Source organism: Zootermopsis nevadensis, unplaced genomic scaffold, assembly GCF_977971745.1.
Source record: "Zootermopsis nevadensis isolate Lab colony 2312 unplaced genomic scaffold, Znev_1.0 Znev_ptg000003l, whole genome shotgun sequence".
NCBI lineage: Eukaryota > Metazoa > Arthropoda > Insecta > Blattodea > Termopsidae > Zootermopsis > Zootermopsis nevadensis.
Window position 1 is genome coordinate 8,665,478 of NW_028259135.1, and position 24,924 is coordinate 8,690,401.

At 39.1% G+C, this 24,924-nt stretch overlaps 2 protein-coding genes and 1 long non-coding RNA gene across 6 annotated transcripts; 2 read left to right on the plus strand and 1 right to left on the minus strand.

The window, feature by feature from the left end:
- The first annotated feature begins 1,190 nt into the window (after positions 1-1,190).
- On the plus strand, positions 1,191-12,699 carry LOC110830811 (phosphatidylinositol-3,5-bisphosphate 3-phosphatase MTMR3). 4 transcript variants are annotated; one of them, XM_022066118.2, is made up of 14 exons: positions 1,191-1,348; positions 2,226-2,552; positions 3,054-3,300; positions 4,358-4,488; positions 4,643-4,844; positions 5,107-5,297; positions 5,973-6,168; positions 6,588-6,773; positions 6,864-7,028; positions 7,448-7,734; positions 7,844-8,576; positions 10,279-10,386; positions 10,765-10,955; positions 11,555-12,699. In XM_022066118.2, exons 2-14 carry the CDS (start codon positions 2,245-2,247, stop codon positions 11,853-11,855), a joined length of 3,246 nt encoding a protein of 1,081 aa, XP_021921810.1. In that variant the 5' UTR covers positions 1,191-1,348; positions 2,226-2,244; the 3' UTR covers positions 11,856-12,699. The 4 variants fall into 4 exon arrangements, with proteins under 4 accessions (XP_021921810.1, XP_021921809.1, XP_021921807.1 ...); XM_022066117.2 differs by having other exon boundaries at positions 1,192-1,352; XM_022066115.2 differs by lacking the exon at positions 1,191-1,348 and adding an exon at positions 1,399-1,536 and having other exon boundaries at positions 5,110-5,297.
- LOC110830818 (uncharacterized) lies at positions 12,649-16,484 on the minus strand. The gene is made up of 3 exons (XR_002543390.2): positions 16,357-16,484; positions 14,329-14,502; positions 12,649-13,118 (listed from the first exon to the last, which is right to left on the minus strand). It is a non-coding gene; the product is annotated as an uncharacterized LOC110830818 (long non-coding RNA).
- Positions 16,485-16,639: 155 nt separating this feature from the next.
- SF2 (splicing factor 2) lies at positions 16,640-24,224 on the plus strand. The gene is made up of 4 exons (XM_022066124.2): positions 16,640-16,936; positions 17,794-17,993; positions 18,441-18,613; positions 18,902-24,224. The coding sequence occupies exons 1-4, from the start codon at positions 16,770-16,772 to the stop codon at positions 19,091-19,093; spliced, it is 732 nt and encodes a 243-aa protein (XP_021921816.1). The 5' UTR covers positions 16,640-16,769; the 3' UTR covers positions 19,094-24,224.
- The last annotated feature ends 700 nt before the right edge of the window (positions 24,225-24,924 follow it).

Here is a 24,924-nt window from a genome sequence, read left to right on the forward strand (position 1 = left end):
CTCAGATGTTTACATGAAAAGGATGGACCATGTTGACGATGGGATCTGGATTGTTCCACATGATTTGAGAGTGCTCATTATGGCTATGTAAGTTTATTGAATTCGCTCTTGGTGCTCTGCGCAGGTGGAAAGCAGCATCGGAGAATTTCGACTTGCAAGCAGTGATCGCCTTCAACACACGTGTCTTGTTTCCTTGCGCTGTTGCTAGAGTCAGACAGAAAGGCAAGGTTTGGGAACTACGACACGGCGTGGTGTCAAATGGGGTACGAACAATGTCTCATGTTCTGTTTGTCACTGATTCGAAGCCCAGCCTTGTCTTTAACGTTTCTCATGGCTGTCCTTCGCTACCTCTCATGAATGCCGGGCAATAGCTTGAAGTAGCTTATGGCAACTTTACTGATTTCTTAAGTTGGGTATTTTCTGGGATTTTGCGCAGTGCAGTCTCGTAGAAATTTACCGACGTTTCAGAGGTGCAAAAGTAACTACGGGACTACACGGTGCAACATTCCAGATGATAGACAGTTTTCTGTAACTTCTCAAAAATTTCAAGATGATTGGAACAGACATAAGTTTACAATTTGGTATGTTTGAATTCTTATATTGTACATTGTAAGTATTTGTGCTATGCATTTATTTATGCACAATAATATTAATAAAATATCTTGAATTTAATACCATTGTACACAATTTATAATTTTTGTGCATTTATAAACATCGTGTGATTAATGTGAAGTTAGGCGTCAAAGTTATAATCAGTGACTGCATTCGAGTGTTTGAAGACGATCGATTGTTTTCATGTATTCGATTCTTCCCATCGATATTAATTCCCATAAACATAACGACTAAACCTGCTGCAATCTGACGTCTAGCTTTACAGTTGCAGAAGAGAATCTTTCTTATTCTAATACTTATGAAGGATTTTTACAAGATTATTGGGGGGATTAAAATTATCTGAAGCAAATAGGTTTTTACTACGCAATTGCACAACCTAGGCTGATCGAAACTGAGAGTCGTTGCTATAAAATGTACATATTAAAATCTCGCAATAAATTGCATTAAAATGAAAAATAAACCCCAGTCGTGCTATAAACGTTACGGGCACGCCTCCTTATTTTTGGAAACGAGCCAAAAGTCCGATGTTGTTCTGTTTTCCCTCCAGAGGGCCAGAAGGTCGCCATAATCAGCTGACGTCATGTTAGTCCGCCATTACAACAACTTTCTATTCCGAATCAGCTGTGAGAAATCGGAGAATGTGATTTTCCTATAATTTACAATAATACGTTTGTACAGTTTTAAAAAAATATGTACAATTAATAGTGAAAAAGAAATTGTTATATTTTATTTGGAAGTTAGTAAGTTTGTTACTGATGCATAGATTAAGTGATTTTGACGTTTCACAATATGTAGGCCATCGGCAAATCCTTGAAATGCATTTTCACACTTCGGTTTACTGTGCAAAAAGATTTAACTTGTTTATAACATTAGAAAAACAGCATTCTTCTATCGACGTACATGGTCAAGAGATGTTGTGAGGATGTGCGTTTATAAGTTTTCTATGAAGAGTAGGCGTGTCTTAGGAAATCGTGATGGTTTATTGCTTCTAGCAAGTTGTTTTACAAACTATATATTCTTTATTTGAAGAAATATCCTACACATGACACATGTAAATTATTTGTTTTAAAATTAAATTCATCTGTGTTTTACAGAACGTCATTCTTTTCTATCGTTATTTTTAGTGTTCTCCATGGTGTATTGATCGCATATTGTGCACGATTTAATTGTTCTTGCATTTTTTAATTCTACAATTAAGTCTTGATGCAGCATTCTGTATTAAGTCCTCAGTCTTTTGGGCAGTGTTTGTGACAAGTATGCCCTTGAACGTGATATGATACCCCAAGCGATTAGTGTATGGATAAATGCATTGTCAGCACCCATGCAGATTAGTGAAATTATAATAAAGAACGTTATCTTCTAATAGAGATTACAGATGAGCATCTTGATTCACCCCGGATAACTTGTAGTAGGTTTAGTTTGGTAATAGTAACAGATAGTCAGTGCAACTTCATTATGGTATAGTCTGATTTAACAGGATGTCAGCTAGTGAAACATTGAGGTTCACTGTTACATAATGAAAAATGAATCAATAGTTTTTTGGTGTCAAGGTGACGTAGGGTTAAGAGGAGAGGGTATGACAGTTGACTTTAACTAGCTTGGACTGTTTACAGGTCAGCTATACATGTCAGAATGGATGGCAGTTCTGAGCAGCCATCTAGCCTGCAGTCGATATGTCATGTTCGAGCATGTGAACTATTTCCGAAACGAACTCTTCAGGCTGAGGATGTTCATCTGTCAGTGCCATTTGTACCTGTGTGTGGTGAAGGTGTTGAGTTCCTTGGGCGTACTGTTGACGGCATCCTGGCTCTTTCCAACTACCGGCTCCATCTGCTGCTGAAAGATACATACTACAGTATACCCTTGGGATTGATAGAGGTCATAGAAGTTAAGGACATCTTCTGTCTACACATTGGCTGCAAGGATGCGCGCTTACTCAGGTCAGGAGAAGTAGCACGTTATTTTCGCTGTTTTACAATGAGTACTGAAGTTTGATCTCTTATTTCATTTAGATGACAAAGGTGTCTAGTCTCTGTCAAGGCTAGAAATGATTGATAATCTGGGAATAGGGAATTTACAACTTTGGACGGCTGGGCTGCCGGCCAGACGTCAGCTACGTTGTTACAGTTTGGCTATATATAAGTGTGACATGCAGGCATCTGGACCACATGTAAGACATGAGACATGGTCATTGAATGTTTAGCTGAATTTTGTACAGTTTTCTTGTATTTATTTATGTATGACTCAATTTTATTCCAGTTCTGCACTGAGCCAACACCTCTGTACCTGTAAGTGGCTCCAAATTCCTACATCTCGTTCCTGCATTCCTTTGTTCAAAGAGAAGCAGATTTAGCAGTCTTTGTGTTCCTCTCAACAAGATACAGTTCACTATTCATTATGCAAGAATGTGGTAATAAATTGCTATGTACATTATTTTATAGATGCACATTTACCACAAATGAGCACTGTCTTGATTGGTTTCATCGAATTCACAAGGCAACAATGGCTCCCGCCAGCATTGAAGACTTATTTGCTTTTGCATTTATGGCTTGGTCAAGTGAGGAGGGGGGTGAAGAAGTTGCTGCGCGTCTTGGGGGCAGCAGAGATGCCCCGACAGGCATCTCGTCCTTCCATGCAGAGGTGGAACGCCTCAGGTTTGATGTGCGTGGTGCCTGGCGCATTTCACAGGCAAGTGTGCTGTCTGTTATGACTGCAAGTCTGATGTGTATTGTTTTTGTCTCTTTAGTAACCTGAATGTGTGGACAAATAGCAGTTGCCACCCACTTTAGGAATTTCACTTCTGTTTGCTATAGCAATAAGGCTTTTTTCTGTTCAAGTTCAAAATATGTGGTCCCAATAAATTTTGTGTACATTTAATGACTGCATTTTCCTAATTATTGTATTGTAATTTCAACATATAACTGTCTTTTTTTATACACCCAAGCATCATGATACTAAGACTCACTGTTTTAACAAATCAGAATTTTCAGTTTGTATTCGCAACTTCCGTAATGTTACATAAAGTCTCGTGCATCAGTTGCATTAATTCAGAGTAAAAGACTCGTGTTTAAGGGACCTTCTCTGTCTCCATCTGGGAATTGCGGGAAGAAAGACTGTTTCCATTTGATGTGGCTGATCACCCAAGAACATTGCATCACGTTCAGTTGCTGTCAGAGCTTCAAGTCTCAGTTTATTCTCCAGTGTTTGTTTCTCCAATATGTGGTACCACTTTTAACGACTCGTCAGGTGGTAGCACATTTCTTCATCTTCAAGTGATCTGGAGTTCTGAGGCTTCTGAGTGTCAAAATGTAAATGTTTAAAAGTGTACATACAGTTTATAATAGGCCAAGTGGAATGACATTTACATACACCTTGTGTGCAGTTTGGCCCTGGTGTTTTGAGAGCATTGAAAAAGACAGTAATAATTTTATTGGGGGGTTCAGTTACTGAGAGAAATTGGAACTATGAAAAGAATTTCGAAATTATATCAAGATCTGTAAACCATTTTCAGAGTGACTTTGTTTTGAATGAAGGTTCATGGGAATGATCTCCATAAATGATTTAATTTGCTTACTTTCATACCCAAAAAACTATGACTTATGGCCACAATGTTATTACATTTTTGAACATTTTATATTATATCGTATATAATAATTGACAAATTAAACAGTATGTAGAATCATGTCGGAAGAGATTCGGTGTAACAAGAAACAGGCTGTTACAAGTACATATATTTAATGTGCAGGCCAATGTGGACTATCGGCTGTGTGCCTCTTATCCGCGACTGTTGCTTGTCCCAGCATGCATCACAGATGAGACCCTAGAGACTGCTGCCCATTATAGGAGTGCACAGCGAGTGCCTGCCGTTGTGTGGAGGTAAGCAAAGTTACAGAGCACCATGGTTCAGGGTTTTCTGAGTAAGGGACAGTTGCACATCCAGTCCAGGAATCCAGATTTTCATCCCTTAGAATTTATTTTGCCTTGCTGTAGAGTACAAAATGCAGGGGAAGTATTGTTTTTGTTTTTTCAGGCATACTGGCAATGGGGCTGTGATTGCTCGCTGCAGTCAACCAGAAGTGGGATGGCTTGGCTGGAGGTCCGCTGCAGATGAAAACTTGCTAAAGGCCATTGCACATGCATGCGCGTATGATCATGGGCGCTGCACCGTTGTGGACCGTGGCACAATCAATAATAAGGCGGCTGAAAGTGATATTGATGGAAACAGCTGCAAGGTTTGTGAGTCGCATTCTGATAAGTGACGGTGATTCCTGCTTCCCACTGTACATCATAGATATTAAATTGATAATTAAGCAGTTTAATGACTTGTCTGCGTGAAAGTTTGAGAATATGTTCTGCTGAATATCACAACTTTGTAAAGAAACTGCTCTTTTTAAAAGAATTGAATGTCATACAACCAAGTCGGTTAGCATAGAATTTTTATTTGAGGTAGCCAGCATTCCAGTTGGTGTGGTTATGACTTTCACCTTTTTGTAGAAGGTGCTGATCATGGACGCGCGTTCGTACACGACGGCCGTGGCTAACCGTGCCCGTGGTGGTGGCTGCGAGTGCCCCGAGTACTACCCGAGCTGTGAGATCCAGTTCATGAACCTGGCAAACATTCATTCAATCCGCAGCAGTTTCCAGTCTGTACGACAATTATGTTCCTCTGCTGCAGACATCTCAAAGTGAGTTCTCGCCCTGTGCAGACTTCTACGAACCTGTTGGCCTGAATTGGACAGGTTGAATTATTACTTTACATAAATACCTGAATGTATAGATATATTTCAGTAAATAGAAGACATATTTTACACAGTAATTGCAAGCACAAACAAATCAATTTGTGGTGTTCTTTATCTTGACTAATAATGTGTCATGTTTAATATAATGGCCATCAAATATCATGATGCTCCCACCTTCAAAGTAAGTATAAGCAGTAATAAACTTTTCCTAATAGCAGTGTTGTACAGAACATTGTGGCCAAGTGGTTAGCACTCCTGCTTCATACTGTCCTGATATTGTTTGTGTTTTTTTGCAATCCCTCTGTGCACATTCTGGGATAGTAACTTAAACATTCCATGATCTCTTCCTTCCATATACTTTTCATTTTATTATTTATTAATCATTTGACTGTATAATCTGAACTACTGACAGCACTGTTTGAGAAACCACAATAGTAATGATCTATTTGTGATAATGTGACAATTTTAATGTTTGTTTTTAATGCCTAAGTTGGAAATCTTTGAATGCCAAATGTGGTCTGTTGGTTTACTTCACAGCCCCACATCATTATTCAGATCAGAAGCACGAACCAGTTTTCAGTGAAATTGCTTGTGGGGTTTGCAGAAGTGGCTCTGTTACAGGTGGTTCAGTCAACTGGAAGGGACTCACTGGCTTCATCATATGTCTGGCTTACTGCGGGCTGCTGTGACAGTAGCGTCTGCGATAGAACATGAAGAGCGGCCAGTCCTGGTCCACTGTTCAGATGGCTGGGACCGCACACCTCAGATTGTGGCCCTTGCAGAGCTGTTACTGGACCCGTACTACCGTACGATTGACGTAAGTACTGTTGGTGGCAGATGCTTCCAGTTATGTTTTTGGCCTTTGTCCACACAGCAAGGTTGTTCTACTGGCATTAGTGTGATACTGGTGAGTGTAGGAGAAGTCAGTTTAGTGGGGCTGTAGTGGCTTCTAAACAAATTATCTGATTTTTAAGTAACCAGACAATAAGGAAGATCTGAAAGAAAAATTGGTTAGACAAAAGACGCATTGGTATGGTGTGTTATGAATGGATGTCAGTAGCATCATAAAGATGATAGTTTTGGAGATGAAAGACTAGGTGGAGGGAAGTGATGTTCAACATGTTGGTATAAAGGGACAGCCGCTGTCACAAACCTTAAGACATTCATTAAACGTTATGTTCCTCACTGTAACTGGGTAATGTCAGACTGAAATGTCTCTTTGTTTCCTTTTTGCAGGGTTTCCAAGTGCTGTGTGAGCGGGAGTGGCTTGACTTTGGCCACAAGTTTGCTGATCGGTGTGGGCATGCAGTGGGGAAGGCTGACCCCAGTGAGCGCTGTCCTGTGTTCCTCCAGTGGCTGGACTGCGTACATCAGTTGCTGCACCAGTTTCCCTGCAGTTTTGAGTTCTCACAGGCATACCTGGTCAGTTGAGCCATTCCAAGTGATTCCTATGCACCCCATTCCTCTTGACACATTCAAAGGAATTTTATGGCGATTGTTTGTGATTTACAGGTGAAGTTAGCACAACACACATACTCAAACTTGTTTGGAACGTTCCTGTGCAATTCAACGCAAGAACGCACAAGTCTGAAGGTTGCTGAGAGGACTTTCTCAGTGTGGAAGTTCCTCAAGGCTCCCAACTTCAGGAACCACCTGTACTGCACTTCACGAGATGTGGTGAGTCGTATTGTTACGGCATGACCTTGACGGTGCTTTTCTCAGTCTTGCTTCATTGTTTTCTTACTGTTGTAATTTATTTTCTTTATTGGCCTGTTCATTTTTCTTCATTTACCTCTAAGACTCCATTTTCTTTGTCTTTTGGGATCTGCTGTTTGTTCAATGTGTGAAGTTTCCTGAGCAGCCTTCATTTTAGATTTACAGATAAACATCAACATTGCTTTTCAGGATGTTTTATCCTATGTTCAGGTTTTTCAGTCATACCACGGTGTGGAGTGATGTATGTCTAACAGTGATAGCCCAGCGTTAGTAATACCAAAATAACTTTTTACGGGTATAGCCAGATCATATACGAGCCCATGTGTGAGTTATGAAGACTGCCACTTAAGTTATAAGCTATGGTATCAACTTGTGCACAGGTGTTGTGGCCTTCCTGCAATGTGCGGGACCTCGTGCTATGGAGTGAGGTATACCTAGGTGCAGTGGAGACTAGCCAACCTCTGTCACCCGTCGGTGGTGCGGCAGCAACGCAGCATGGTTCGGGTGCCGCTCTGAATGGTGACCATGGTTCAGCGCACCACAGTGGGCCTGCCTCATCTTCTGCTCCAGTTGGCAAGACTCGTTCCTATGATGACTTGCTAGCCGCAGCTGATCACGCAACTCAGATGCATCGGCGTTCCAGTGATCCTAGTATCGCTCTAGACACGTATGTATGCATCCTCTTTGTTTTGAGCACTGTGCGGCAGCTGATGGTAGCTTTGCATTGTGTATCATAGCTTTTAGATATGTGATGATGGCTTCTGTTTCACTCATAGCAAGTTTGGTACTCTGAAATTGGCCACACATGATGATGAGGAATCAGTGGATGAGTCAGCAGATCACTTCATGTCACCAGCAGAAACATCTCTCCTGCAGAGCAGTTCACATCATGTTGAAACCTTCTCCTCGCTTTCCAACTACAACAGTTTGTCTGCTGAGGGTATTGGGGATCCACGGCTTGCTGATGATTCAGAGGATGATGACAATGAGGACACTACGACTGAATCCAGATCAGAGATGACCATCTGTGCTGTGACGACAATTGCGAGCGTGGCATCTGTGCCTCAGTCTGTGGACAGCTCTACGGACACACTGGTGGCTGGTGATGTAAACGGATGTAATGGAGTTATTAAAGCATTGGATGGTACCATGTTTACTGATGAAGAGAATGGTGTCGTTCAGCCCATCCTAGTTGCTAGTCGGGTTCTAGGGAGCCCGACAGTAGAGCTCCCAGGGGGTGACGTGTGCAGGGTTTGTGCCACTAGCCGACGATTCCTGGCAGATGGGAGTGCCAGTAGCTCCACCAGCGGGAAGACGTCCCGATACTCCACTCCACCACTGTATTCCCGCACCCCAAGCTCTGGATATCCTGCCACACCCAACGATGAGAGGGCACCACGGCACCACCACTCTGGTGTTACCAGTCACCGCCCAGATGACCTTGATGGTTTAGCACCACTGCACAGTGATGTTCAATTGCGTCTCCAGCAAATAATTGCAGAACACAGGGTGAGTAATGCCTCATACTGTACAGAAATATGTTCTAGCATTGCTTTCATGATTTCATGTTTTTGTACAGATTAGTTTCAAAATATTTTCATAATGAGTTATGGTATGTGTAAAATTTAAGAGTTTTAGTGCAGGCTTTCTCTTGTAATGTTTATCCATGTTCATCCTACACTTCCCTTCATCAGGTTGGTATTTGTATGAGATTTGAGAGTCTCGTGGCAGCGAAGATGTTGTCATGTCATCATGCAAAAAAGCTGTTCCATGACAAATTACAGATGTCATTAAGGTCTGCCACTTTTATCTGAATATGTTAATTCAGTGGAACGATATGTAACTTCTGACTATGCAGTGGATGTGCTTATGAAAAGCGTGTAAAGCTAATTTTCCATGAGAACTAGGTGATATACAATAAAACACATTTATTAATGTAAAATGTTTATATACTGGGTCTACAATTTATCAGGCTGCGGTTGTGCTTGCATTGCGTGGTTGGCCGGCGCTCTGTTGATGTCGGAGGAAGTCGTGCGCGTTCTCCCGGTGGGTGACCGGCGAATCAGTTTCAGTGCCGCTAGTAACAGCGAACTACAAATATTTCTCGTCACTAATACATGTTATTACATTAATTGTTCTTACCTTAAATCACAAAAGATGTTCAAAGTGATTTACTTGTGCTTGCAGGCGACTTCACATCTCGTTAACATGTTTCGAAATACTCGACGAAGCTCTTCTTGGGAAATTGCCGAAATCAATTGTCGAATATTTTCTTTAAGTGCTTCTGCAGTGTGCAGGTAAATTGTGAACGTTATGTAAATTTAATAGTTAGACCCTTTTTCCAAGAAATGACCCATGAAGAAAAGAATTACGGTTTCTTCATGCAAGACAATGCTACAGCTCACACAGCTGATCGGTCGATGTTAGCATTAAGAGAAGTGCTTGGTGAACAAGTTATCGATCAATGGCCTCCTGTGGGGCATGCTGAAGAAAAAAGTTTATGTAAACAATCCGCACACTGCAGAAGCACTTAAAGAAAATATTCGACAATTGATTTCGGCAATTTCCCAAGAAGAGCTTCTTCGAGTATTTCGAAACATGTTAACGAGATGTGAAGCTTGCCTGCAAGCACAAGGAAGTCACTTTGAACATCTTTTGTGATTTAAGGTAAGAACAATTAATGTAATAACATGTATTAGTGACGAGAAATATTCGTAGTTCGCTGTTACTAGCGGCACTGAAACTGATTCGCCGGTCACCCACCGGAAGAACACACACGACTCCCGCCGACATCAACAGAGCGCTGGCTGACCACGCAATGCAAGCACGACCACAGCCTCATAAATTGTTGACCCAGTATTTGTACTTTATGTTATGTGAACATTTGAGAGACAGTGTCTAATCAGCTGCATGCTGTCATCCGACATGTTGCCTGTCACTGATCGTGTAGCCATGTTATTGTTAAGGCAAGAACCGTGTAAATAGTGATATGGCTGTGTATAATAAATAAACATAAGGCCTAGTGAAATGTAGAACATAGCAAAAGTGTGTTCAATTGGAGTACCTCTTTAAGTTCATGTTTTTGAGCTGAATTAAAATTTAGTTTTTGCATTACTAAATCCAGAAGTCTGTGTATTTCTTTGAAAGTGATGGTTAGGTTAGGTTAAGTTGGCAGAGGCATGTTTGTATTTGTGCTGCTTTGTTGCCATAGGCCAAAGAGGATGCTTTACAGCGGGAGCTGTACACAACAAGACTAGCACTGATTCAGCAGGTGTGTCACCATTGCAACCACACCAATGCTGAGAGACCTGACGATGATGTAAGTGATGTTGATAACAGAGCATCTTAAAGCATTTACTTTATGTTCATTTTAGTTTTTTTTATGTTAAGTTTTTAATGATAAATTAATTTAGGTTATCAGTCATGTAGTGTGTGTCAAGCTTTGTATTAAGTGTGATGAATTGATGGCTTCAGTAGTTAGTTGATGAGCTGATCAATAAATTGATTGTTATTCTTTAACCTCAAGGTTCAACACTGTCACCACAAAAGACTGCCATTTATCACACGCTGTGTATGTAGCTCATATCTGCCGCTTGATTCAGTTCTTCTGAATGTAGCTTGGTAAAGAGAACAGCTTATCTTGTGCTGGTGATGACTTGCCCACTTGTCGCTCACCGATTTCCGAACTGTGTGACAGGGTTCGCTGCCGGAGTCAGTGTGCAGTGGGGAGCAGCCTTCAGCTGGAGAGTCTCTCCCCTCTGATGTGTCATGGGAAGCTGTGGAGGAGCGTGAGACGGGCCCAACCCTGTGGGTGCCAGACCACGCCGTTAATCGGTGCATGGGCTGCGACACCGAGTTCTGGCTCGGCAGACGAAAGCATCACTGCAGGTGCCGTTTTATAGATATTACAGCTCTGAAGTGAAGTTTCCCAACTTGTATGGTACTCAGAATGTTCATTACTTTATTCAAAAGGTCCCACTGCTTGTCCTATCCTGAGCCAGATCATTCTGCTGTATTCCCTATTCATGAGATCTCATGTAACTTTGTTCTCTCATAGTGCTCATAAGTGAATTTCATATCAGTACTACGTATAATTTCAGAATAAATCAGGATACAGTGTGATTTCAGGTTCTCATGGCGACAAGTATAAATATTCTGCGAATTTTATCATGTTATCCAGTAGGCACTGACTGATGTTACAGAGGTCACTGCATCTCTTCATCGGGGTGATCAATCAGTCAATATCTACCAAGCATTTTGTTAATATGCATTTATTTGATAAAATTACATGGTTTTGAGGATATCAGGCACACCTCTGTTTCAACATGTAATGAGAGTATTTCTTTCTTTGGCTTTCTCATTTAGAACGGGCAAAACATTTGGATTTTGGTTCAAAATGCAGTTTGATGTTTGCACAGTAAAGTTTCCTGGTAAAACCAAGAATATTATAATTACATTTCGAGCAGTAATAATGTTCTTTGATGCAGGAACTGTGGGAAGATCTTTTGTGCCGACTGTTCGGAGAACACTGTGCCTCTGCCAAATGAGCAGCTGTATGATCCAGTTCGTGTCTGCAGCAGCTGCTTCTCGCTGCTGCACAATGCGTCGGCACTACTCAAGCGCCAGCAGGTTATTGGAACGGGCAGTACCAATGGCTTTTTGGTAGATATGGATCCACCAAAACCTTTACCACTGTCAGTTATTAGTGGAGGGGGTATGGACAGCTGTAAGCAGCAAGGAACTGAGGTGAAGTGCCCAAAACCTGTTGTCACTGCTGCCTCCACTTGAACAACTTCAGAGTGCAGGCTGTTCTATTGGCATTTGGCTTGAAAACGTAAGAGTGAGATTTATAACTTCAGTTTCTGTATTTTAATAACAAATTATGGATCTGCAGGAAAAATTTCAGATGAGTGGAATTTGATGACAGATGGAAACATAAGTCAGAGACATTTGCCTTTTTGTGTTTAAATAATGAGCTTTGTGACAGTTCCTGTCATGCTGTAGACAGCTTGACCACCACCTACTTTACCCCCAAAGGCCATAGTGTGGGAACAAAACATGTATTGTAGTTGAACACAAAAAAATATATTCGAAATGTTTGCTAGTCATGATGTAATTATTATTTTGTAAATTGGTAATACTTGTACTGTATAGCCTTGCCTCCCTGGTTCCCACTCTGTGGCTCTTGCACTGTACTGACAGGTGGCTTTGAAATTCCTGTGTACCCTATGATGCAGTTTGTAAATTTGTTGTGTACTACCAGGGTCCTTTCCCGGGGGTAAAGTGCAGCTGGGGTGTGATGCTGACCACTCACCCCCCTCTAGTGCCAAGGATAATAATGAGTAGGAGCTATATTTCCCCCCCCCCCCCAAGTGCCTACATGGCGCATAGTGGGACTCCTTTACATTTACTTTCAACTGTGCAGTGGAGAGCCATGTTGAGAAGTTCTGTGATGGGGGCAGCCTCCTGGATTGGATACATACAGTAGAACCTGTTATAAGTGTCTTCTGTCTGCGGCTTGATGTACACAAGTTACAACCTTTTTTTTAAGACTTTACAGGAGTTTGAACAACTACACCCGTCACATGAAATTGTATTATATTGTGTAGCAAATAAAACCAGCTCAACCATCTACCATAGTCATTTCAGATCCATACAAATATCCATATAGCAAAGAAAATTCTTTGTTACAGAAAGACAGTACAGATGGTACGGTGAACCCTCCTAAATTATATAATGCCCGCTTCTTTTCCCCCCCAAAATTTACTATTATCATTTTTATCGATCGACGCTGTACAATCTGATACGCTGAATTCCGTCAACCAGCCATGAGTAGGTATGTGTATTACCATTGAGTTTCCATTGCAACAAATGCTCTGCACTGCAGAGAGTAGTAGATAATTTTATCTTCACAACTCTTCGGTCCTCTTCCAATTCTTCCATTCCTGATAGGCCTTCCTTTTCTGACATCACTCAATTCATCACTACTGCTGCTGCTGTCCACTCCATTGTCTTCAATTATGATACATTCAATAGCGTCTTCGATTATGCCTGATCAATCACATAATATTTGTGCTCAGCTATTAGTTATAAAAAACATAAACCTTATTTCTAACTTTTGCAATGATAAGAAGGTAACTAGAGTGATAAATGAAGTCACTTTAAATGAATTTATACAACACCTGAGCAGTAAAGATTGGGAATTATTACTTAGTGGGATTCAAAATTCAATTCTTTTCTAAACATCTTTTTAAGCATATTTGAAAAAAGTTTTCCTACTAAAACAAGGAAAAAATTGTCTGAAACCAATGTATGGATAACTAAAGGCATCAAAACATGCAAATATAAGCGAGCTCTTTACCTAAATAGCAGGTCCATTAAGAACCCACTACTGAAGCAACACTATAGACAATATTGCAAAATTTTACTTCAAGTCATTAAAGAAGCTAATCGCATGCATTACAATAAATTGATAGAGTCTGAAAACAAAGTAAAAACTGTTTGGAAAATTGTAAAAAAAAAAAGGAAACTGGCAAACAATCGAGAGACATTGAAAGCCCACCATTAATGATAAATAATAACAGAGTAAATGATCCTAAACTTATAGCTAACTATTTTAATACCTACTTTTTAACAACTGTAGAAAGAATGAACAGCAGTGATACCATAACCCCAAAAACCGAGGATGCAATGAAGTTCTTGGCTAAGGCAATTCCTAATTCATTTCCAAATATTAATCTAATTCCTACCACACCAAATTAAATTAAAAGTATAATAACTTCTCTCAAGTAAAAGAATTCATGTGGTTATGATGGAATTTCATCTAAAGTACTTAAATCTTGTGTAGATTATATAAGTATTCCATTACGTTATCTTCGTAATCATTCAATGGCTGTAGGAATGTTTCCTGAAAGACTTAAATATTCAAAAGTAAAAACCACTATATAAAAACGGTGAGAAATCCTGCATCTCTAATTACAGAGCTACTTCACTGCTGACAACATTTTATAAAATTTTTGAGAAAGCTAGAGGACACTTCTATCCTCTCCTCAAAAACCGGCTACATGATCGGTTAATCAGGGAAGCCATCGAGATCGAACTACATCCCGATAACTTTAACAGGGAAGATGGACTTCACCTGAGCCAGTCCTGGAAGCCTCTTATTCACACACTCCGAGAGCGAGCAAGAGTGCGCCGCCAGAACCAACCAGACCACTGACTCGGCCCTTTTCAGGGCCCTGATCCATACAACCAAACTCACCTTCCTCTCTCTACTTTCTCTCCCACTCTCGCCCACGTGCTACCATTGGTCCACTCCCATACCTGCTCCCATTGGCTCGGGGCAGGCTATACCTTTCACTTCCCGGCCTATAAATCCAGCTCCTCACACCCTATTGGCATATTCATCGCCCTGATGACGGAGGCAGTATGACCTCTGAAACATTGGTTAACATCGACCAGACTACACAGCGCAATAACCCAGAAGACGGATATCTTCATACTCACCGCTGTGAGAACCTCAAGTCTTACAAAGTTATGTTAGTTGAAAATATCATGAATGATGTCTTTGCCAACACAAACAAATGGTTTACAGCTAACAAACTGGCACAAAATTTTGAAAAAACAAACCATAAAATTTGTTAATAAGAACAAGAAATATCCTAGGTGAAATATGGGTTTAGAAGAAAAATTAATTGCGAAAGTTGAAACAAACAAATTCCTTGGCTTACAAGTTGACAATACCTTAGATTGGAAGAAACACATTGAGTGTATTATTCCCAAATTAAGCTCTGCATGCTTTGCCTTGAGAACAATCATACTCATGACAATAGATACTTTAAAGCTAGTTTACTTTGCTTACTTCCACTCTGTAGTGTCATATGGATTAATCTTTTGGGTAAATTCAACATACATACATACATCTTTATTACATTCCATGGATCCATAAGTTAGTCAGATGACAATAGGATGTAGAATAAGTCATAATAATACAATACATGTTATTCAAATACAAGTCATACTATTATATAAATGTCACAAATACAAACAAAGGATTCACATAAAGTAGAGATAAGTTACAAATAAACCCACCCATTATATACAATAGATAAATTATGACTTACTTGTAAACATTACAAATTCATCGACAGAGTAAAAGGAGTGTGTAATTAAGTATCTTTTTAATGCTAGTTTAAATTGTGCCTTTTTATTTACAAGACATGTGAGATTTGATGGTAGACTGTTGAAAATTTTGATCCCTGCATAATATGCACTCTTCTGAAAACATGAGAGATTGGCAATTGGTCTATGAAGCTTATTTTTATTCCTTGTGTTGACACTGTGTACAGCAGAATTAGTTTGAAAATGCTGTTCTTAAGTCATTTTGAATTCTTGTTGCAAAATTTACAGTATGTATCAAGTTATATGTTGCTAGTAATGAGTTTAAATGTTTTTTCCAGCAGTTTTCATTTAGACAATCTACATTCATGTCGCCACAGATTAAAAATTCAGTTTTTGGATTATACAGATACTTTAGAGTAGCATCTAGTCCCCTTAGAAATTGTTGAAAATTACCTGATGGAGCTCTGTACAGGCTTAATATAACTAAGTTAGCTGTTTTTGTCTCTAGCTGAATTGCACAAATTTCTAGACATTTTTAAATTGAAAATCCATTAAACATTTATTCCTCTTAACTGAAAGGTAACAATTAGAGCTACAGTAACTTTATTTGAAATAAATTTTCCATTAAAACAAATGTAAAGTGTAAAGGGAAAAAGGAACACAAATTATGTAAAATAATTCAGAATAGATATTTTGAGAGAAATCAACACAAACACACGATTGCTTCAGCATGGGGTTCAGAAGACGATGGGCAGAAACAGAGACAAATGAAGAGATCTGAATGTTTTCACTGTATCAACTATTAATTTTTTGTACTAAAGAAAGAGTACTATTTGTCATTTGCATTAACTTTAAATTTTGTTGAGTATCATAAAATGAGATATTAGTTCGTGATGTAAACTTAAATCAAACTTCACAGTAAATAGGTAATATAATGCTACTTAAGAAAATAAAGTAGCTATATCATTTCATCTTCAGACTTTCCTGTTACAAATGATGATTACACAGAATGTGGTAGTCATTTGCTTCTTGTATCTACAAACTCTGCAACAATTTGGAAGAAAGAAAACAGTAACATTGTAAAATAACTATTCGTACATGTTTTTGCAGCAACCTAAGGCATCTTCAGACAAATAGTCATCTACCTTGAAATCAACAAGGTACTTACAGTGAGATGTCATTTTATGAAATTACGGTTCCCAGAAATAAAAAAAGGACAAAGAACATTAACAAGTTCTACATCCTTTGGTTGAGTCCTAAGAAGGATCTATGTAATGTAAATAAACTCTACTCTACTCATACCATTGTGCTCACACGTAATACCAACATATTTGAAATTATGTTGACGACTGACATTACGTCTACACCATAATCTAGTCACTTGAGATCTAAATTGTCATATTTAGAGAATCAGTTTCGTTACGTTGGTATCGCGCAATATATATGGACACCGGCATAGATAATACCAACGTAGGACGCCGGGAACGGAATTTGACACCATTTTGTACGGAAGTTGTGTGTTCGTGGGTTCTTTCCAAGAATTACTTTTTCAAAGTGGAAGGATCTGAAAATAAAAGCGATATGTCGTATGGACGAAATGAGTGTAGGATTTATGTCGGAAATCTTCCACCAGATATCAGAACGAAGGATATCCAAGACTTATTTTACAAATTTGGGAAAGTTACATTTGTAGACTTGAAGAATAGACGAGGCCCACCTTTTGCATTTGTTGAATTTGAGGATCCAAGGTAATAAATAAAGTTACTTCATCTTAGTGTAGTTTTCCCGTTACGTAACAAAGCTTCAATTTTTTGGTTTCGTGCAGTGGTTAAATGTATGATATCCCACATACCGATTTATTTTCGAATAATAGTTTGCGTTGTGGTTATTTTTGTTTAAAAACATTTTACTTGTTAAATGGGTGTATTACATTTATTCGTAATGCACAGTTAGTATATGATCCAAGTTACACTTGTTCCTCCATAGATAGAGTTTTCACAATAAGAACCTTTTACAGTAACTTAGTTATCATGTAAGGTAGTGGAGAACCGAAGTTCCAAATATAATTTCATAAATTCCTTGCATTGCACAATGTGTTAAAGATTCATGTAACTGTCTGTGGCCCTTGTACTGTTGCAGAAACTGTCAAATTCTGTCTGCCAGAAATACTTGGTTAACAGTCATTTCTGCCAAAGATTTCACATATGGTAGGTGCTTCATGAAGATAAATGTACATGAAATACCATGAAAGTAGATGGAAGCATATGAAATGAATTTATCTGACTTTGCATAATGTCCAGTGTTAAGGTTTTATGGTGATGGTAAATGATATTGTAGGACGTGGCAGTGATTCATCTCTTTCATGATTATATCTTCTTGCAGGCTCTTTTGGGGTGGCAGTGAACTTTTTATGACTTTCCTTATCAAGGAGTGTCAACACAGGCATGGAATTCAGTTTTGGGTGTGACACATAATTTAAGAGAGGCTGTGACAGCAAAATTACCAAAATCCTTAACGCCATCCATAATTACACAGTTTTCACTGCAGTTACATTGTTAGAGTGGTAAGACTGCTCAGTACATTCTTTGAGATTCTGTTTTTACAGGGATGCAGAGGATGCTGTTCATGCTCGTGATGGTTATGATTACGATGGCTATCGACTGCGCGTGGAGTTTCCTCGAGGTGGAGGACCAGGTGGCTTCAGAGGAAGCAATCGTGGTGGTGGTGGTGGTGGAGGAGGTGACAGAGGTGGCAGGGGCAGGGGACCTCCAGCGAGGCGTTCCCAGTACAGAGTTCTTGTGACAGGTAATATCTGGACAGCACGCAAGGGTTGAGTTTAGTGTAGTGGACTTTACATTCCCATAAGCAATAGACACCGTTCTTTGGTATTACTTATAGTGACATTCATTGAAGTTTAATACAAAAGTAGATTCATAATTCTGACATTATAAGATTGTCATAATTCATTTTGTGGTGCATGTATCATGTGTATATATAGGTATGAGTAGTAGAGAGTTCACCTAAAGCCTAGTTACATCTCATGTATGTGTGAGCATACCTGTTATCAGAGTGAATGCTGAGAGAGATATGACAATGGTATGTTTGCACTTTGTTCACTCTAAGACGTGATGAGGACATGGTAGAAAACTGCTGATTGTTCTGATTATGTGGTATAAATCCTAAAGGGGCTTCTGGCCGCCTTTTATTTTGTGTGCTATATAAATAAACTGTGTATGGTACAAATTTGTTCAGGATTACCACCATCAGGAAGTTGGCAAGATTTGAAAGACCACATGCGTGAGGCTGGTGATGTTTGTTTTGCTGATGTTTTCAAAGATGGCACTGGTGTTGTCGAATTCTTGCGCTATGAAGATATGAAGTATGCTGTAAAGAAGTTGGATGATTCCAGATTTCGTTCCCATGAGGCAAGTATAAAGTGAGAGCTTACAGCTTTACTTGTCCACTTCTTGCACTTGCTTTCAGCTTGCAAAAGCTGTTTTTAATGGATAAGACTTTTCGTATGACATTGGTGGTCTTCTGGGTCGTCACACTGTGTGGACTTTCAGGAAGGTACCAGCATTTTGGAGGAACATTCTGCCTCCATCATCAGGGCTGAAAATGGAAGCATATTTAATTTATCTATAGGTGTGTATAGTAAAACTGTAGGAACAAAGATATATTTGTTTGTAAGTGGTGGCCCTTCATGTTTGCAGGGTGAAGTATCATACATCCGGGTTAAGGAGGACTATGGCGGTAGTGGCAGTGGCGGTCGAGGGAGTGGAGGGGGAGGCCGGTCTCGCAGTCGCAGCTACTCTCCGCGGCGACGTGGCTCTCCCACTTACTCCCCGGTTCGACGCAGCTTCTCCCGTTCGCGATCAAGGTCGCGATCTCGCTCCTACAACTGAACTTCTGCTGTTGCCCGTTGGTGTTCCACCGAGATGAAAATGATGAAGAGATGTAGCTGTGGATAGAGAGATGATTGGTGTAAGACTACCACAGTTCATATTTGGGTCAATTTGCATTTTGAGTTGTGGGGCTAGGGAACAGTTTCAGAATTGAAGTGACATCCACATTGAGTACAGTAAGCATTCCTAGAGACAAAACATCAGAGACTCACTAGTGAATACATCAGATTATCTTTGTTTAACTAATAGGCCAAATTTTATAAGAATTTGTAATGGGCACGGAATGTATGTATTCTTTCTGTCATAAGTTTTAAATTTATGTAAAGGAGTGGTGCAAGGCTTCGGCCTTCCTCTCACTCCATACTCAAATATTGAAGATTGTTCTAATGTTTTTTTTCTTCTCTTTTTTTACACCGTTTGGATAGCAATTGTAAACGGATGTGGCAACGTTTCCCATTAAAGGATGATATCTTAGTAATCACTTGGATTCAAGAGGAGGATAAGGATGGATGATAGGAGAACCAATTTTTTGCATGGATATGGAACGTCCTTGGATTCATTTGGATCAAAGGATTTCCTGCCACGTTGGATGGAAAAGGGACCAAAATATATAAATATAATTCGAATTTCAATTAGTTCGAATTTTTATTGGATTTCTTCGTTGGATTGGAGAAAAGGGATAACAGGATGAATTGGAATTTGGATTTCTTTTCCATGCATTCAAAATGGATTTCCTTGACGTCAGGAGTTGGATCACATGGATTCACGAGGGAAATGAAGCCAGGATTCGGGATAATTTTTTGTCAGATCATTGCATATCTTATGGTTAGGAGGATAAAGCTAATTGTTAATAAAACTTTACACTCAAATATTCTGGATCTCGGGGAGGAGGCACTGGCCAGGATTCTGGACAACTTTGCTGTTGGATTTGTGTTGATCTGCCTACAAGGTCTCAAAGACACTTATTGATTGGCAGTAACGCCATTTGGAGTTGATCCCAACTATTTCAGGATTCTGGGCGGCTTTTCCCCATTGGATTTACGTGCATCTTAGGAAAGGATAAAACTGTAGTGCATTCAAGGAATTTTGGACAACCAGAACAATGGATAATCGTGGGATAAAGAAGCCAGGATTCTGAAAATTTGATGTTGGATTCATACAGACTGTAGGAACTTGTGAGGATTCTTTTGCAATAGGCACCTTTCTGTTGGATACGTTGACGCAGGACGATGCTCTGACTTGCATGACTGGATGGAAGTAGGACCACCATTTAGGGATGGAGGTATGTCTTCACATTTATTTTTATATGTTAGATGGGGTGGGGGGAAAGGGTTTGTGTATAGAACCCACACTTGTATGATACAGGAGTGTCCACTGAAAAAATGCATGTCACGTAGACTAACGTCTAGCCTGCCTTCTTGCTTGATTTGGTACACAGGGCTTGCAAAAACCTATGACCATTTATGGCTGAGAATTTGAATATGATTTTGAAATTGTTGAGTGAGGTTGTTTATCTGTTACTATAATTATCCAAACAGTATGCACATCTTTTCTCTGAATTTTTGCCTAGAAATTACTGGTTGCACATCAGATTGAGGGATTAGATTTGGATAGCGCAGAATATTTCGTATTGGAATGTACAAGGGAGAGCAATGCGAGTAGCACTTTGTTGGCATGAGCGTTTTTGCAATGTCTACATGTGTGAAGTACGAAGCTTGACCTTTAGACTTTCCCTTCTTTTCTTGCAGCAGAAAGTAAGGAACAGGGTGTGTTATCAGTTATCAATCACAGAAAGACAGTCATCACTATGTACAACATTCAGAGCCACACTTTCTTCATTTAAACTGGATTTTCATTACTGTTAATGGTGAACTGTAATTGTTCTGTTAAAGTTCATTTACTAAGCATTTGAATGAACTTGGATTATTTTGTTACATCTTGGGTTTACGCAACGGGACACCAAAGCAGGTACTTACTAATCAAGAAACTGTTGAAACTTGGAGGGGTGGGGGGGTGTTTGATCAGTTTTAAAGTGTTTGTAAATTTATGTAGGCAGTATTTTATGCCTAGAGTTTATGATTTGGAAAGTATTGTTCTCTCCATGAGTTGTGGTAGCACTGTTTACGTTTGTAAGTCAGAAGATTTGTTGTACACTTGAAGAACAGGAGTACGTGTCATCATTGCCAGATCTGCAGTTGATCCATGCTGATAACTTCTTGAAAAAACTGTTATTTTGCCATCTAAAATATCAAAAACTTTGTCATGTGGGAGTATTGAATTTAAATCCTGATTCTATGGGGCTGATGGCTGGATTTCAACTCCACGGTTTACAGTTTAGTGGTATGCTGCAGTGACATACTGCTGGGCGGACTGCTTGTAAGCTGCAACATACAGTCAGTAAACATTAAATGCGTTTTACCATACATACATTTCAGGATCTTTTTATAGTTATTGGGGATTTTTTATACTGTTGATGTTTTTGTTTCTTGTGCCACATGTGTGGCACGTGTTTAGTGCAAGAGTGGGCTCTGCATCTCTCTCCCCTGGTTCAGTTGGTGGAGTGTGCTATGGGTGGCAAAGGACCCATATGTGATCAGCACTCTCCTTCAGGGTCTTATCGTATAAAGATGTTCTCTCATGGTTACTACAAATTACATTTGCTCGTTTCTTATGTAGGATGGAGAGTATGAAATTTGTTTGTTGTGTTGTGATACTGTGATCTTGTAGGTAAAGACCATCGTTTTGGAGGAGTGTACTGCTTCCATCTTCAAGGCTGAAGATGTAGTCTGCATTGCATTAAAGCTTAGCACAAATTACAGCTCTGAAGCCTTCTTCCTACCCTGCCATTATTTTTTCATGCGCAAATCAAGATGGAAACTGACATTGTATTGGTGTAACTTGGTCATATGGTTTCTGAAGCCCTGCCCGCTTATACAGACTAGCTGTTGCATGTTTCGAGGTCTGTAACATAAGTCAGTTTTGCATGGTCTCTTTGTCGTTGGTGATTGTGCCATCTGTTTCTTTATTGCGATATCAGGAGAATGGTGAGTAGAAAGTGTTTAAGCAATTTCCAGGCTTTGTGTTGTTGGGGATTCATTTTGAGGCTGTCAGGGTGTCAAGTTTTTTACAGTCTAAAGCATAAATCTAAAAAATCAATGCTTAACAAGATAGGTGTCTGCTGATACATAAAGTGCATGTGGACCTGAACGACATGACAGAATGGCTGCAAAAATTTGCATGTGTCTGAGGTAAACGGAAGTGAAACAAGGTAAGAATGGAACAGATGCATCATCTAAAGGGTCTACATCATCACATGGAGAAGCGTGTTGGAAAGTGTTCCCTTGTCCAGTAAGTGCTTTTTTTTCATCACATTCCTTACAAACATCCTGTATTAATTTGCTACCCAAGTTTTTACAGTTATAAAATGAGTTCTACAAAATATTTGTATAAGTACAATTTTTTCTACATGTTTTATATTTACGAAGGCGGATCTGGCGGTCTACAGCTGACCTGGCGTGGTGGAATTTGCATTCGGTAGTTTTCCTTCAGTACCATTTTTATGTTGATGTCAAATCATCTTTACAGTTTTTGAAGTGGCCAACACATTTTCCCCTAAAAAATTCTTTGTTGTTGTTTCGTGATTTCCTCATGTAGATCACATGCCCCCCGACTGTAATCACTTTTATTGCGCTAACAATATAGGTGGGAGTGTTTCTAATGTCTTCCAATGTCGCGTAATTTTGCCTCTTGGGTTTGTATTGGCCTTCAGATAATTACCAATATTCTTAATATAAGGGGCATGTCCCATAACCATCAAAACTGTACATATGCAAAGTTTAGTCTGCATCTTAGTGTTCATTGCTTTTTAAAGGCGGTGGAGTTTCTTAAATAATGAATACTGACAAGCATTTCCTGCATTTGTGAAGTTTTAATTGCGATTTTGTTGATGTGAATGTCCACAGCTTCCTGTCATGTGACATTTCTTCCTCTTCCTTTACAGATATGCTGTCTTCATATCCCAAAGTGTCTAATTTAGTTTTGAAAATATCTGTAAAAAATGAAGCATGGTACAATTAAAAAATGTACAGAATTGTAGGAAGGAAAATGAGAAGGGAAGATGTGATCTGGGAGACCTAGGCATAGATGGGAGGAGCTTAAAGAAGTAGAGTTTGATGTTGTGGATTGGATTTATCTGCCTCACTATAGGGTACAATGACTGTCTTGTTTTCTTTTACCATGGGTAGCCTTATACTAAAGCATTGAAGGGACGCACCACCAAAACTCCAGTTGTATGACAAGCAGCGCTAGTAATAAGAACGGTTTCTACCGGGCGTAGGCTATGACAGATAATTTTTATTAATTTCATATAATTCAATGTATTTGAACCTAATACTTCACAGTGATGAACATACAGAAGGTGACCTAATTCACTAAATTGTCTGTACATAATAATCAAATGTGAAGTGGTAATGGATGGAAATACAAATTATAATTTGAATATTAGATGGTTTGAAGTTTGAATTACAATACTGTAGTTGAGTGACAGATTCTTGTGAATACAGTAACAAAACTTGGGCTTCATAGGGTCTAATTGAAATGCGTCAATTATGTTCATTGTAATTAAAAATACGAGAAGAGAAGGAATGATTTCCAGCGATCTGTGTTGCTCTGCTGCTTCCTACTTGCATTCCACATTGTGTGAATTGCAGCATCTCTTAAATTGCTCAGAACATAAGTCGGTACCATGCATTAGGTCTGCTTGTTTAATGTAGATTTAGTTTGAAAAAAAAATACACATTTTTTGCATCTTGCTTGCTGAATTCTATCGATAATTTCAGCTATTCTTCGTAACATTTGCATGTTACTGAATATTCTAGTTAGTACATGGCACTGTGAGTAATTGCAGTGTCAGATAACACTAATTTTGCAGGAACTTAGGGACATTTCAGCTACTGTGTTTTAGAAGGATGTTGACAATCATTTTGAGAACACAGCGATGTAATCTTATAAGTACCCAATTCCAGGATGTTATTACATAGAACAAACCTGACTTTTTCATTTTCAGAAGTTCAAAGTATTTTGAATGGAAACAAATGTAAAATTGCCATTAATAAACAGAAATTAATCATAACAGTTTGCTTAAGTGTTCTTTTGTTTTGTACTGTTCTTCCTGAAATGTATCCGAAAAGGAACATTTCTGACATAATTGAGAAAGAAGTTGAATAGTATTCCTACTAAATTAAGAATTTGTGATTTATGTTAGTAAAGCGTGAAATATCTCAAACCATGGACTGATGAAAGTATAAAAAAATTTCATTATTAATTCCTTGTACAAGTCTTTGTGAGTTGCATGATGAGGTGTGCAGGTGATCTGTTGCAGAAATTCATTCTTGTTCTCCAAATGGCCATTTCTTCCATCTTTATGGAATTGAAAGATTTTTGCCATTATAGATTTCTGAGGTTCTGGAACAATTGCAGCAAACCTGCAAAAAAGAGATGGAATCAAGCTGAACTTTATTCTTTTAGGTGACCTTTTACCTGTAACAGAATACAATTCATTCTATGACAAGGGAGCATAAACAGCTGTACTGTTTTTAGGTTAAAAAACAGGCGAAATCTGTTGAGCAATGCTATGCTTGTAGACGAACACACACAAGTGTGCCAAAAGAATTGTACATTTATAATGGAGGTATTAGGTGTCTGTGGGTTGGGCTGTTTAGATATGCTTTGAAATATAATTTTTGGCAACATTTTGTATGCATTTATATTTTCTCTTGTGATTGCTGTTTGTATGAATCATCCACTTCGAGTTCAAGTTATGAAACGCCTCA

Coding starts and splice junctions, on each gene's coding strand:
- SF2 (XM_022066124.2), top strand. CDS start 16,770: ATGTCGTATGGACGAAATGAGTGTAGGATTTATGTCGGAAATCTTCCA. Junction 17,994..18,440: donor GTACAGAGTTCTTGTGACAG/GTAATATCTGGA, acceptor AAATTTGTTCAG/GATTACCACCATCAGGAAGT. Junction 18,614..18,901: donor CCAGATTTCGTTCCCATGAG/GCAAGTATAAAG, acceptor TCATGTTTGCAG/GGTGAAGTATCATACATCCG.
- LOC110830811 (XM_022066114.2), top strand. Junction 4,845..5,106: donor TTGATGGAAACAGCTGCAAG/GTTTGTGAGTCG, acceptor ACCTTTTTGTAG/AAGGTGCTGATCATGGACGC. Junction 8,577..10,278: donor AAATAATTGCAGAACACAGG/GTGAGTAATGCC, acceptor TTGTTGCCATAG/GCCAAAGAGGATGCTTTACA.